At 33.7% G+C, this 14,146-nt stretch overlaps 2 protein-coding genes across 2 annotated transcripts; both read right to left on the reverse strand.

Annotated features, from left to right (window-relative positions):
- Window positions 1-3,565: 3,565 nt before the first annotated feature.
- On the reverse strand, window positions 3,566-4,807 carry LOC123694264 (cuticle protein 16.5-like). The gene has a single exon (XM_045639656.1). The coding sequence runs from the start codon at window positions 4,464-4,466 to the stop codon at window positions 3,651-3,653; it is 816 nt and encodes a 271-aa protein (XP_045495612.1). The 5' UTR covers window positions 4,467-4,807; the 3' UTR covers window positions 3,566-3,650.
- Window positions 4,808-8,279: 3,472 nt separating this feature from the next.
- On the reverse strand, window positions 8,280-11,231 carry LOC123694273 (larval/pupal cuticle protein H1C-like). Its single transcript, XM_045639666.1, has 3 exons — window positions 11,108-11,231; window positions 9,415-9,582; window positions 8,280-8,561 (listed from the first exon to the last, which is right to left on the reverse strand). The coding sequence occupies exons 1-3, from the start codon at window positions 11,117-11,119 to the stop codon at window positions 8,472-8,474; spliced, it is 270 nt and encodes an 89-aa protein (XP_045495622.1). The 5' UTR covers window positions 11,120-11,231; the 3' UTR covers window positions 8,280-8,471.
- Between the last annotated feature and the right edge of the window lie 2,915 nt (window positions 11,232-14,146).

A 14,146-nucleotide genomic window follows, 5' to 3' on the forward strand; every position in this document is an offset into this window, starting at 1 on the left:
TACATAGGAACACATCGTCATTAGAATAGGAAAAAAACGTATTTATCTAACAAATGTGGAGTTAGGAGTAATAGGGTTGTGTGTGAGGGTGAGTATTGTGTGTGTGTGGAAGTGTGTGTGTGTGGTAGTGTGTGAGAGTGGTAGTGAGTGTGTTTATGTTTGTGAGTGTGATCAATACTTTAATCTTATATTACAGTAAATGAGTACCTTTTATATTCTGAAAACTAGCCAGAATAAAATTTATCCTTATTGTATTAGTTTAAGTTATTATGTTTAAACCAGGTCTTCGGTATCGCTGTAGGATAGTTCATGAAGCCAAGATTTCATTATTTTGTTGCATTTGTGCATGTTACAATATTTCAGTGATTTCGTTTTACAGACATTATTGTAGGTATGGATAAGTGAGTACGATGGACTTCGTCTAGCTATTTTTGAGTTATATGCAGGAAGTGGGATTCTAAATTTTCTTTTCCTTAGTAGTTCCTCGTAATCGGGGCGTGAAGAAACAGATTTATGCGTTAGGTTAACTGCTGATAGTACGTATAGTTGACGAACTCGATGAACTTTGAACTCCCGATACAGTTCGTTCGTTGGAAAGCGGAAAGGCTTTTTCAGAGTTACTTTAATTAGTGCACGTTGAGCTCTCTCCAACTGCAGAAGGTGAGATTTGGCGGCGCTTCCCCAGATCGAAATGCTGTAATTTATTACGGATTGACAGAGAGATATGTAAACTTGTCTTAAAATGGTAATGGGGGTACAGTTGCGGAGTTTCTTCATAATGAATATGAGTTTTCTTATTTTTACTGATACCTCTGTTATATGTTGACTATAGTTTAAATTGCTGTCTAAAGTAACGCCTAAGTACTTTATAAACGGAATGTACTCGATGTTAGTACAATTGCATGTAGAGTGAGTTGTGTTTAGGTTGGTGCAAGAATGTAGTTTAATAGTCTGGTTTAGTAAAGGATTGGGGCGGGTGGATTTTGAAAAAGACAAGAATTTAGTTTTTTTAGAATTTAAGGTGAGCAAATTTTTATTCAGTGCTTCTACTATGGTTAAAAGTCCAAGTTCTGTAATATTCTGTGCATGTTCCCAATCTTTACCATGAAAAAGAACAGCAGTGTCGTCAGCGTAAGCAATTATATGGGCATTTTCCAAAGGAATTTTGAGTATATCATTAATGTAAATGATAAAGAGTGTGGGGCCGAGAACACTTCCCTGTGGAACACCGAATTCTATTTTAAGTTCAGAACTAAGATTACTATTAATTTTTATGCATTGTCTGCGATCAGTTAAGTAGCTCTTAAACCAGTTTAACGATGTGTCTCTAACTCCAATTTGCTCCAGTTTCTTTGTGAGAAGTCCAAGTGATATTGTGTCGAATGCTTTAGCCAGGTCTAAGAATACGGCTATGCAACATTCTTTATTTTCTACATGTGAAGATATAAGATTGGTAAGTAGGGAGATAGCATGTTCTGTAGATTTGTTTTTTCTAAATCCGAATTGATTATCTGAAAGAAGTTGGAATTTGTCTAAATAAGATGTCAGTCTGTAGTTTACAATTTTTTCAAGTACTTTTCCAAGAATGTTTAATAGGGCTATGGGTCTGTAGTTTTCCGGGTGATTTTTGATTCCACTTTTATAAATCGGTATCACGACTGCTGTTTTCCAGCAGTTTGGGAACACTCCTGATTCTAAACTAAGATTATATATGTGTGTTAGAGGTTTGATGATATGAGGGAGAATGGCTTTTATTGTTCGGACTGTGATATTATCTATGCCGGGAGAACTATCACTATTCATGTTGGTTATGATTTTGTGTACTTCTGTTTCGTCGGTGGGGGAGAGGAAGAAGGATTGGGATGCTGAGTTAACTGTTTTGTAAGAGTTTATGAGAGCTTCTTGAGATATATTTAGGTTTTTTAGAATCTTCTCAGATAAAGTTTTTCCAACCGAAGTGAAATATTTATTACAGTTGTGAAGAGAGCTGTTTACATCATTGTTAATTTCGAGAAGTTCTAACGAAGAATTGGTCTGATTAGTGGGATAACTTATGTTTTTAATGGTTTTCCAAAGCAATTTTGTGTTAGATTTGTTTTGTTCTATGAGAGTGCTGTTGTATTGTATTTTGACATTACGGAGAATTTTATTACATAAGTTTCTATATCTTTTAAATATGAGTTGGCGGATTTGATCGTTGGGGAATGTCTTAGTATCTTTATGCAGTTTGTCACGATGTTTGATGCAGCGAATTAAGCCTGGAGTGATCCAAGGCTTTAGATTTGTGCATTTACGACTTATTTTAACTTTAACGGAGTACTTTACTATGTTTTTTGTTAGTAATGCATAAAAAGAGGAAGATGCGTCATCAACGTGAGTAGAAGAGAGAGTTTCCTTCCAATCAATCATTTTTAAAGAGTTTATAAGAGCGTCTGTATCAATTTTTGTTCGCCATCGGGGTTGATTTTGTGTTATCTTTGTCTTCACAACTTGGCCAATAACAATATCATGATCGGTTATAGTCGATTGACAGATGGAACCACATAGTTTACCGGACGCCTTGATGAATATGTGGTCGAGACACGCTTCCCCTCGTGTGGGTTTTGTGATAGTAGGAAGAAAACAATAAGAAGACATGAGACATAGGTAATCTAAGGACTGCTGACATGTTGGGTTGAATATATCAATATTAAGATCACCAGCTACTATCGCTGTAGGTTTTTCGCTTAAGGTATGAAGCAAATTATCTAACGAAGATAGAAATGAGTCGTTAACCGGAATGGATGGAGTGCGGTAAATTCCCAGGAGTGAAATGTTATGGTTAATATTTAATTTTAAGCTATCGGCGTTTGTAAGTGAAGAATTTTCCGTAACCGAGTTGTGACAAACTTTAACGAATATAACTACACCACCTGATTTATTTATCTGGTTGAAAGAGCGAAATGAATTGTAACCGGGTAAACTATCAATTATAATATTTTCGGAAAGCCAACATTCAGTTAAGATTATAGCGTCAAATTTATTATGGAATCTACTCAGGTTTAAAACGAAATCATCGAAATTCCGTTGAATACTTCTAATGTTTAATGATAGCACCGAAAATCCGCTTGCATTTGATTTTAAGTTGGAATCATTAAATTCTTCTATATTAATTACAAATTATTTAGAACTAGGTTTCCGCCCGCGGCTTTGCCCGCGCTGTCAAAGAAAAACCCGCATAGTTCCCGTTCCCGTGGGATTTCCGGGATTGCGTCATTTTCCTTTATCGGGTATCAAAATATCTCCATACCAAATTTCATGTATATTGGCTCAGTAGTTTAGGCGTGATTGAGTAACATACAGACAGACAGAGTTACTTTCGCATTTATAATATTAGTATGGATGTACATTTTTAAATTGTTCTTTTTGAACGTATTTTTTTATTGTTTGTTGTAATTTGTATAGTTTTTAATTTTAATATCTTTTAATATTATGTCACTTAAACTTGTTAAAATGAAATTGCATACTTAATACTTAAACAATTTTTATGTTTAGTCTGGGAGAAGAAATAAAAAAAATATTTTTTTATTGTTTTATGTTATTTATTTAAAGTTATATAGTCGTTCGTCAATCTGAACCGAGGCGTAGACACCTCGCAATCGTGATGGTACTTAATATATTCTTGCGAAAGCTGGAGCATGCGCGTAGGACGAAACGTGGGCCAAGGGAGTTGAGTAGACTACAGGAGACCCAGCGTAGTTGTGTCCCAAGGATGAGTATGCGGTAGCAGTAGGTAGAGATGCATAGGAAAGAGCGGGGCCATTAAGAACGACGGACCGTTTGTGGATGGCGTGAGCTTCGTTAAGGGCAGCAGCCTTAGCTTCCAAGTGAGCGGCACGAGCGGCCGCTACTTCGGGAGTTTCAGACACCACAGCGGGAGCAGCGACGGCAGGGGCGGCTACTACGGTAGATACTGATCTGAATACGCTAGGTACTGCAGCAATAGCAGATGGCGAGTAGACGGAGGCGACGGGTGCGCTGTACGCGATGGGAGATGCGTAGCTGCTGAAGACGGGTCCGGCGGCAACGGTGCTAACGATGGCTGGGGATGACTTGATGTCTACTCTGGATTGGCTAGAGATAGCTGCAGGAGCAACGGCGGCGAAGGCCGGCGCGGCGAAGGCAGCGGGTGCAGCGTAGGCGGCGGGGGCAGCATACGCGACGGGTGCAGCGTATGCAGCGGGAGCGGCGTATGCGGCGGGCGCGGCGACGACTGCAGCTGGCTCAGCTACAACGGAGCGGGTGATTGGTGTAATTGTCTCGGAGATGACAGCTGGAGATGATTTGATGTCTATCCGAGATTGGTGTGACACAGCAGATGGAGCTACGGCTATGGCTGGTACGGCCGCATAGCTGAGAACAGCGGGAGCTGAAGGAGAGGCGGCGGCCAGCGCCATCACGGAAAGCAACACCACCAGCGAGTTCATCGTGGTCTGTGTTAGTTCGAGACTGAACGACAAAAACTGATTAACTGATGCTTTCTTTCATATGTCGATCGTATTTATAGTGTTCAGCTTCCAAATATATCGAAAGTCAAGTTCAACGAGTTTGCTTACTCATCGCGTGAAAGTCAATCTTGGGCAGCCAGATTAAATTAAAATTAATAATAATTAAAAACACTTTAAAAATAACAAACTTTTATAAACGATAATTCTGTTAGTTCATACATCTAATTGGCATTAGTTATTTTATAAAGTACTAGCGGTCCGCCCCGACTTCGCCCGTGGTACATATTTCGCAATAAAAAGTAGCCTATGTCCTTTCTCGGGTATCAAAATATCTCCCTACCAAATTTCAAGCAAATTGGTTCAGTAGTTTAGGCGTGATTGAGTAACAGACATGAACAAAAAACATTTTTTTAATTCTTTCAAATCTTAAAAGCCAAATGATTTTAGAAACCAGGAAAGCATGGAAATTGTTTTTATTTTTCTCATTAGAAAGATAAAAATGATCTAATCTATGTAACTCCTTTAGGAATATTCACGGTATTGCAAAATTTTTACGTTTCTTGATAATTGTCACTGGATTAATGTCACGCATTGTACACATCTATAAATAGATATAGGTATCTGGTAATGAATGTTTCTTTATTCCTTACTAGTTTTGCGCCCGCGGTTTCACCCGCGGTTTCACCCGCGTTTTCAAAGAAAAACCCGCATAGTTTCCGTTCCCATGGAATTTACGGGATAAAACCTAACCTATGTCCCGGGGTAAAAAGTAGCCTATGTCCTTTCTCGGGTATCAAAATATCTCTATACCAAATTTCATGCAAATTGGTTTAGTAGTTAAGGTGTGATTGAGTAACAGACAGACAGACAGAGTTACTTTCGCATTTATTATATTAAGTATGGATTTTGTGTATTTACTTTGGTTACGATAAGGTTTTATTTATATCTCAGTCATAGTAAAATAGAGAATTCCTACATTGTTATTCATCACACAATACTGATTTTGCAGTTCCGTCCTTATGTACTTCTTTTAAATAAAATCTATGGTGTATAAGCTTTTTAATATTGAAATTACATTGTACAAATAATTATTATTTGCCATTTGATTATAACACATTGGAGATTAATATTCGCAAAAATGATAACAGTTGATAAAAGCTGCGAGTTTTTTTTAAGGGTTGGTTCACGTGTGCCATCATTTTTTAGATGTGTAATGTAGGTATACAAATTTATTCTTACTTGAGCTACACATATTGTTATAGAACATTTTTTTTCCGCTCATACACGTGGCAATGTATATGTTCTTGTATAATGCTGCCATATTGTATTCTATTTTAATATATAACTGGCCTGGAATAATAAATGTTGTTCTTGCAAGTGTTAAAATAAAAATAAATAATTATTTCAAAGTGAAGTTTCATTGGTTATCTGGTTTTTCAAGGCGACAGAGCTTAGCATAATGCAAGTATAAATTATGTGATAGATTTTTGTTCTTTTTATTTCATTAATTATTACTAATTAACTTGTTTAAGCATTGATTTTTTTAATTCGAATGTACCTATCTTATTATGTCCTTCCTACGCGGGCTTGAAAAGTATATATCTATACATATAATAAATCTGTAGGGTCAACTCTGTACATTGAAAATATTGAAAACATAAATAGCAGGGGGTGTTACTGGATCGTACCAAAAAATTTTTGGCTGTCTGTCAGTATACTTTTTATCCCAGAAAAATACGTAGAAAAAAAATCTTAATTTTTCCGCGCGGACGGAGTCGCGGGCGGAAGCTAGTTTGATAAATAAAATTACTTTCCCATGTATTGACATATCATTAAAATACGGAGAGCTTTCTTTACACGATGTTTCCGTTTATTTTTTTGTGTAGTTGTAGACATATGCAGCAATATGTCTGCTCTAGATTTTTCTTACAATTATAATATAAAAAGCTTACTTATTATTTTATGTTTATCGAAAATAAAAAATAAAACAATGTTTTATTCCTTAGTAACTATTAAAATAGGAGTACAAGTGAAATCATTTTAGTTCATAAAGTCGTTAAAACTTGATGTATTTTTTGTAGTTGTGCTCTATAACAAAATGTTAAGGTTTTTGCGGGGTGACCTTGGACCAATGAAAGCTTCATTCTCGCTCGACGACAGGGCGGTGACTGGACCAGTATCTTGGTAATTATATAGAGCTGCTAGTATTGAACTATGATTTCTTATATAACATAGTAGGTATATGCGTTAATCTGCACCATAGCGTTAAGCTCTACCTTCAATTCCTGAGCTTAAAATATTTATTGAAAGTAAAAAGGGCTTATTGATATATATACGGTACGATATCAATTCACCAAAATACTTACATACAAAAAAATAATAGAGCAAATATGGGAACAGATAATCTCATCGTTACTTAAATATACGGTATTAACAACTCTCTATATATTTGTAGCAATAACTACTTGTCCTATAAACGGCATGCGGAATAAGTTCCACCATAAATGGACACAGCCTCAACTTATGCCTATTATTACTCACCGACAATACACAACAATAATTTAATGCACCTGTTGTAATAAGTTCTCATTATGTGTACACTAATGAGTTAATGACACTTATTGATCAATATGTAAAAATGGAATATACGGTTGCTTTCTTTAAGTATCTTCAAGTTGAATACATTTTTCTTGCTATCAATGTATGGGATAGTCATGTAACCTTAACATTTAAATAAATAATGGTGTTACATTTTGGTACTTACTCACAATTGTAGCATTTGGTAGCGTATATTAAGTTTTAATTTGACATCCCAATACTAAAAATATATCCTCAAGTCCTTATTTTTTGTCAGAAACGCGTAGATATTTGAATTATACGTGGTATAAATAAGATAAATCCACCATAATCATCGGTAAAGCTTCGACTTAATGTTTTCGTTTTTGTTTAACTACAAGTTTTGTTCTTTTGTATATTAGCTAGATGCGTGGGTATTTAGCAAGTGCATCTCGAAAAACGTGTCTGACTAAGATTTTCAGATGTTTATTCTTGAGTTAATTTTTATTATTTCTAGTGATCGATTGAGTTTCTTTTGACATGATAATTTCGTTTTCAATTATATATAAAATACTAGCTTTCCGCCCGCGGCTTCACCCGCGTTTTGAAAGAAAAACCCGCATAGTTACCGTTCCCGTGGGATTTCCGGGATTGCGTCATTTTCCCGGGATAAAAAGTAGCCTATGTCCTTTCTCAAACCTGGCGGCGGACAGTCATAGACGAAGCCAAGAAAATCGGGAAAACCTGGAGCGAAATCAAAAGGGAAGCTCTCGACAGAAACGCCTGGCGGAGCACTGTGGATGCCCTCTGCCCCAGCTAGGGGACACAGGAACATAAGTCAAGTAAGTCATGTCCTTTCTCAGGTAACAAAATATCTCCATACCAAATTTCATGGAAATTGGTTCAGTAGTTTAGGCGTGATTGAGTAACAGACAGACAGACAGACAGACAGAGTTACTTTCGCATTTATAATATTAGTATGGATAAGAAAAATGGACGTAAAGACTTTAACTCTAGAATTTATTATTCATTGAAATAATAAACCGAGCCGCGGAAGTATTGTTTCCAACCAGCGGCATATACTAACGTCATAAATAAAATAAATGCTCATGCTCACTTTATAAAATCATATCGAATGTGCGATTTAATTTAACCTTTCCTCACTTAAGTTTTACGGACAATTTGATCTCGCATTTTCCCTGATTTATTTATGGGTTATAAAATTAAAACACTTCCTTTCACTGCTATAAATATAATTTAAACAAAGTGATAGATGTTGGCACTTTACATTCGATGTTTTTAGACTATACAAGTTGAAATACTATTTAGGTAGAGGTTTGACTGTTGCGCTTCTGGACTAAGACCGGGTGGTATGGTTCCAGGTAGGCTATGTTGGTGGTAGCCTGGTAGCCCGGTGTGTGTGGTTGATTACCATCCGTGGGCCAAGGGTGCGGCAAGAACTGGCGCGTGAGCCACAGCTATGGGGGCATGCGCGGCAACAACAGCTGGTGTAGCGATCTATCAAACAATTTTTCATTCATGAAATCTCTTACAAGGGTCTCCTTTGTTTTTCCATTCATGTCAAGTTTTGCGAGTGCTATGAGTTAGCTTTATTTTGCTTTGATTGTTTTAAAGAGCAAATAATGTTTTATGAATGATACGATTTTTATTAGATTTTTTATTTGTATGTTATAAACATTTTGTCAATAATATGAAGCTTTCTTACAGCGTGATTTGAACGAACGAATTGAACGTTTTAACATGTCAATAACATGACTATAATATTGAGATGGAAATAATCAAAATGTAGATCAATATTTTATAGAAGTATTATTACGGAATAGGGTTTTTAATAACATTTTATTACATGATTATATTATCAATATATTTTAATGAATGTGCATGATGAATTATTCATTCTCAATAATAAACATAAATATTTCTCGTTGTAAATTGCCGACTAGTGTCAATTTGCAGTAAGGTAAGCCTATGAACTCAATAATTATAATAATGCTATACCTATAAAAGGTTCTCTATTTAGTATAATTGATATTGCATTTACATTTAGATATGTAATTTATTTGGTATTTAAATTGAACCTAATTGAAATGTATGTATATCTTGTATGTTAAAACTTTATTTTCACTTTTATAATAATATTTAATTTTTGTTTATCATAGTCAGTTTACCAACTATTGACCATAAGAAAAAGTCTTATTTTAAAATGTTTTAAAAAATCTATCACGTTATAAGTCAGAAGTGAAACCGGCCTTTATATCAGGTCCTCCAAGTGTATATTTTTATAATCATCAATAAGTATTCTAATAATATTGAACCTAGTAGTATTATATTATTATCTGTTTGAACTTACCCTGACGGTGTTAGCGTATGAAGTAGCGACGGGGACGGCAGCCTTGACGATAGGGGCGCTGACATACGCAGGGGCGACACCGTAACCATGTCCCCAGGGCGCGAGGGCGGGGGCGCCGATGAGACCGGGCGCGGCGGTAGCGACGGCCAGAAGGGCGGTGAGGACGACCTGTTGAATTCAATTAATTATTAAGAACATGTTAAAATATAAAAAAAGCCTTTTGTTTTGGGAATTAGACTAGTTTTTTTATTTGTTTAGAACTTTTTAAAAAGACAATGCATTTGCGTGTAATTAATCTAACTGCATCATACCAATAAGGCAAGCTTACATAGGTCTGATACTTTATTGAAATACATAAATTGTAATAATATATAGAATTCTAAGAAATAATGCACAATACAAATGTAGAACAAATACGAAGTGTCCGCCTATATAATAACAAGGACAAACCAAGAACCACGCAGTGTAGGCGTGCGAAAACTGGACTTTTGTGGTCTCGTTAAACAATAGTTCAACTAACGCCCTTGCTATCCTGCTATGATAGAGTACGACAAGCGTGTATTAATTAAGGTGCTAGTGCATTGATAATTACATGCCTGCTCACGCCTTGTAAAGTTACCAAGCAACTGCGTTAACACTAATCGTAGTGGTCATAGAGTTTGCGGTATTCGTCCACACATTGTTAAATGCCGCTTAAAATAACGTCACATTATGTTCATCAAATACTTTCAGCTGTAAAATGATTACAGTAAATTTCGTTAATATATTAACTGTTTAAAATTGAACTATTAAGTACAACAAAATGACGGTGTTAGATCTAATTTAGATATGGCACTGTTAGGACTTAATTCTGTAAATAGATTTTGACGAAACAATTATATTGGAAACTTGAATAATTGTTATATCTATTATTACTATTTATTAAAGGTTGCATAAATAATGATTAATTTATTACGTAGGTACTCATAAAGTACATTGTTATTTTTAATGTGAAACGCAATATTTAGTATAAATACAAAATGCTTGAAGAAAAAATAGTAAAGTTCATGCTCGGTAGACATTAAAGTACCTCTAGGTAAACATGATACCACACATGATACAGATAAGTATACATTGTAAGGGAAATAAATAAAAACGGATATATCTATAGGTTGGCATTTACTTGTCGAAATTATTCACTCGATCAGACACTTAAAAGTCTACCGTATAGGTAGTAACCGCTGCCCTCGGAAGGTCGTTGCCGCTCGAGAATGTCAAGTTCAATAAGAACTCTTTAATCTGATACGATAAAAATATACCGCGAATATCACTTTCACATTTGACGCGACGTGCAAAAAATGATTGATGGTAGTGGAGCATGTTTTTAAGGTATTTTCTTAAACTAAATTACACCGTATTTTAGGGTAGGTACATATAAGTTTTAAACGAATGTTCACGTTAATGGCTCCAAAAATATTGATCCTTTATGTTCAAGTAGTAAGTAAACAACAACATGAAAACCTTGCGCTTCATATGATAACATGCTTTAAAACATTCTTTAATTTTACTTTAGTCCTATCAAACTCAAGCTCTCCCGCTTCTTATGCTCTACCTGCCCCAGTATAACGTTGCAAAAGTCTATTAACAAAACTTATTACTAAATTTAAATAATGATTCTAAAGGCAAAATGTTTTCAGTAAAAAGTATATCTTACCAGCTTGTACATTTTGGTTGGTTGGGATGGCTTGTGAAGCGTATTAGTGAGATATTAGATCGAATGTGCCTTAGAACTGTAAATAGAGGGCTTTTATAGTTCTAAGTCTCGTGGTTCGGCCAAATCGGTCGAACCCTACCCAGTACTGTGCCTAGGTCATCTATAACTTAAGGCTAGATATGTGTGTACAGATAGCAAAAATGATATTAGTCAAATTTCATTGTTTTATATTAATTATAATTTATATTCAGAATACTTCAGCCTGCCATAGTTAGAACTTGATGATTGATTATAGTAGTAGTAGTAGTTTTTCCATAAAAGTTTGATTACAATATTAATATTTAACATATAATATGTAATATATAATATGTAACTATTCAAATATCAAAATTAACACGACTGGACAATGAATAACCAGAATACGCTTTGTTAAAGTAACTCAATTTGTATAATTTTCCTATTTATTTTGTACGTTTATATTTAAATAATCACTAACTAAAACAAAAACAAAATATATTCTAGAAACAATTATCCTTACAGTATAAAGTAATAAACATTAATATGTTCATAAAAATAAAAAAAATATGCATAAATAGTAAGGCAACCAATTCAACATATTTCATAAGTTACTTTGCCTTTCAAAATGCAAGCCGCATTCTGGACCGTGGGCTGGAATGGCTTACTCTTGTCTTTTATAGAAAATATTAGTAATATTTGTGACTTATTACATCAGCTGTTAACAACCTTCGCTATATTGGTAAAAGCTTTATATTAACGGGTTATAATTATTGATAATAACATTTTATCACTTATCTACCTTTGGTCAATGACTGTGGTCAATGATAACAGCATTGTTTTTTAATCTGGAATATTAAATGAATAAATTACCCGTAGCTCCTAATTCCTTTATATGCTAATTAAATATATGTTTATTTTATATAAAAAAAGAATTAATCTATTGAACCAAAGATGGCCATTGGGATTTAAGTATTCAGTTGTTCAATTAAGATGACAAAAACATTTATTTATCAGAATTATGAATTTCCAGCTATGTCAACCATATTCTTAATTATATAATTGCCTATAAAAAGCTGTAGATGATTCAAAATTATTTTAATTTCATAACATCACAACAATTTCAGCATATAAATGTACCGTGTATTTTAATACTCAACTTCTTTTTAAGCGCTATGTTTGTTACGCTTCGGGAAAATATCAGTCAAAGTCCATGCTTTTGATAAACATAGAAACAATTGTCGTCGTCACCTAGAGATAGAGACTTTGGCAAATGACAGGACAAATTGATATATTCTGAGAAGTATATGAATGAGGGTAGAGCTAAATATCGCTGAATAAGGGAACCTATATAGAGAAGGGATACAATAAATGGGATTGTTCAAAACGTAAGGTCACGTACTCGGTAGGTAATTGTCCTTTTATAGCAGAATAATAGCTATTAATACAACCTTTATATTTTTTAACCGACTTCAAAAAAAAGGAGGAGGTTATCAATTCGGCCGGTATATTTTTTTTATTTTTTTTTATGTATGTACACCGATTACTCCGAGGTTTCTGAACCGATTTACGTGATTCTTTTGTTCGATGCGGGATGGTGTCGAATTGGTCCCATAAAAATTTTATTCGGATAGGCCCAGTAGTTTTTATTTTGTGAGCATTTTTGTCTGTAGGTATTTGTAAATTTTGCAAGTGCAAGTTTGAAGTCGGTTGTTTTTAACGCAGTTATCACTTGTAGTCTACCTTATGGAATAAGCAATTCATAGGAAATACCATAAATTATTTATATAAATTCAATACTGTATGATAGTTTTGAAAATTAAATATTAAGATACATAAGAAGGGATATACAACAAAACTAAAATCGTTAACAAGAGCAATAGAGTTAAAAAAGCTTCATAGTAAAATTAATAAGTTCAGTATAAAAATATAAATTCAGTATTAAAAATCACCACTATAAATATTTATCTTTCTTATACATGGTTATACTTTGGGTGGGAGAGTATTTTCATTTCATTCACAACTGTAATATTGTGGCAGTCAGAAAGGAAGCTTTCGTTTATGTTAATAGGTTATTCTTTAAAGTTTATAGAGATCTCTAGACTTTAAATGATATAATATATACATGTTTCTTCTATGTCATGTATGTTCCCTGTAATGGAAATACATGGAAAATAATTTTTATTTTACGTTTCTGTGATTATAATTAATACTAACATTGATAAATATTTATATCATTTACTTCCGAAAGTTTAAATAATCACGAGTATGAATATATATATATCTGCTTATTTACAAATGAACTCTATGTTAAAATAATTTTTAATATTTCCTTTTATGCTGACCTTACTTGGAACACTTGGTAGTTATAACAAGCTTATTTTTAATTCCACACTATACGATATGAAACTTTACAGCGGCGTTGTTTACTACGACAAATAATTTTGATCCTTTCATTTAATATGATAACAAAATTTATTACCATCGAGTAAAAATTATTGTTATTTTGAGAGCATTTTAACCCTGAAACAATTTTAAATAGGAATGTATTTTTATGAAAAATTATTCATCAATTTTTCCAAGAAGATAAATGTATATATATATACATATATGTTTATATATTTTATTCTTCAAAACAGCAAACAAATCAAATCAAGGTTATGAAATTAACAAAGATTCATAATTCTATTCCTTTTAAGTTTTAATTAAATTAAAATTTCCAATCATAATATACCAGAGACGTAGGGAACGTAGATAACTTTTAGTAAAAAAATGAAAAGCTCATGAAAAACGATCAAAATTGTTCAGTCCATATGCAATGATAAGACTTATCTTATAAACTTATGTTTCTATAGAAGATTTTGCACGTTAGTTGACAACTATTGAATTAATTTCTGTCAACAGAGTAGTTTAAGAATAGAGATAAAACTATTTCTTATTATATTTTAATAAGTAGGAAAGCTTTGTCTCAAATTTTTATTTTTTATCAAAGAAACGCCTTAAATATTTTTAATGAAGGAAGCT

The sequence above is a fragment of the Colias croceus genome, chromosome 9 (assembly GCF_905220415.1).
Source record: "Colias croceus chromosome 9, ilColCroc2.1".
NCBI lineage: Eukaryota > Metazoa > Arthropoda > Insecta > Lepidoptera > Pieridae > Colias > Colias croceus.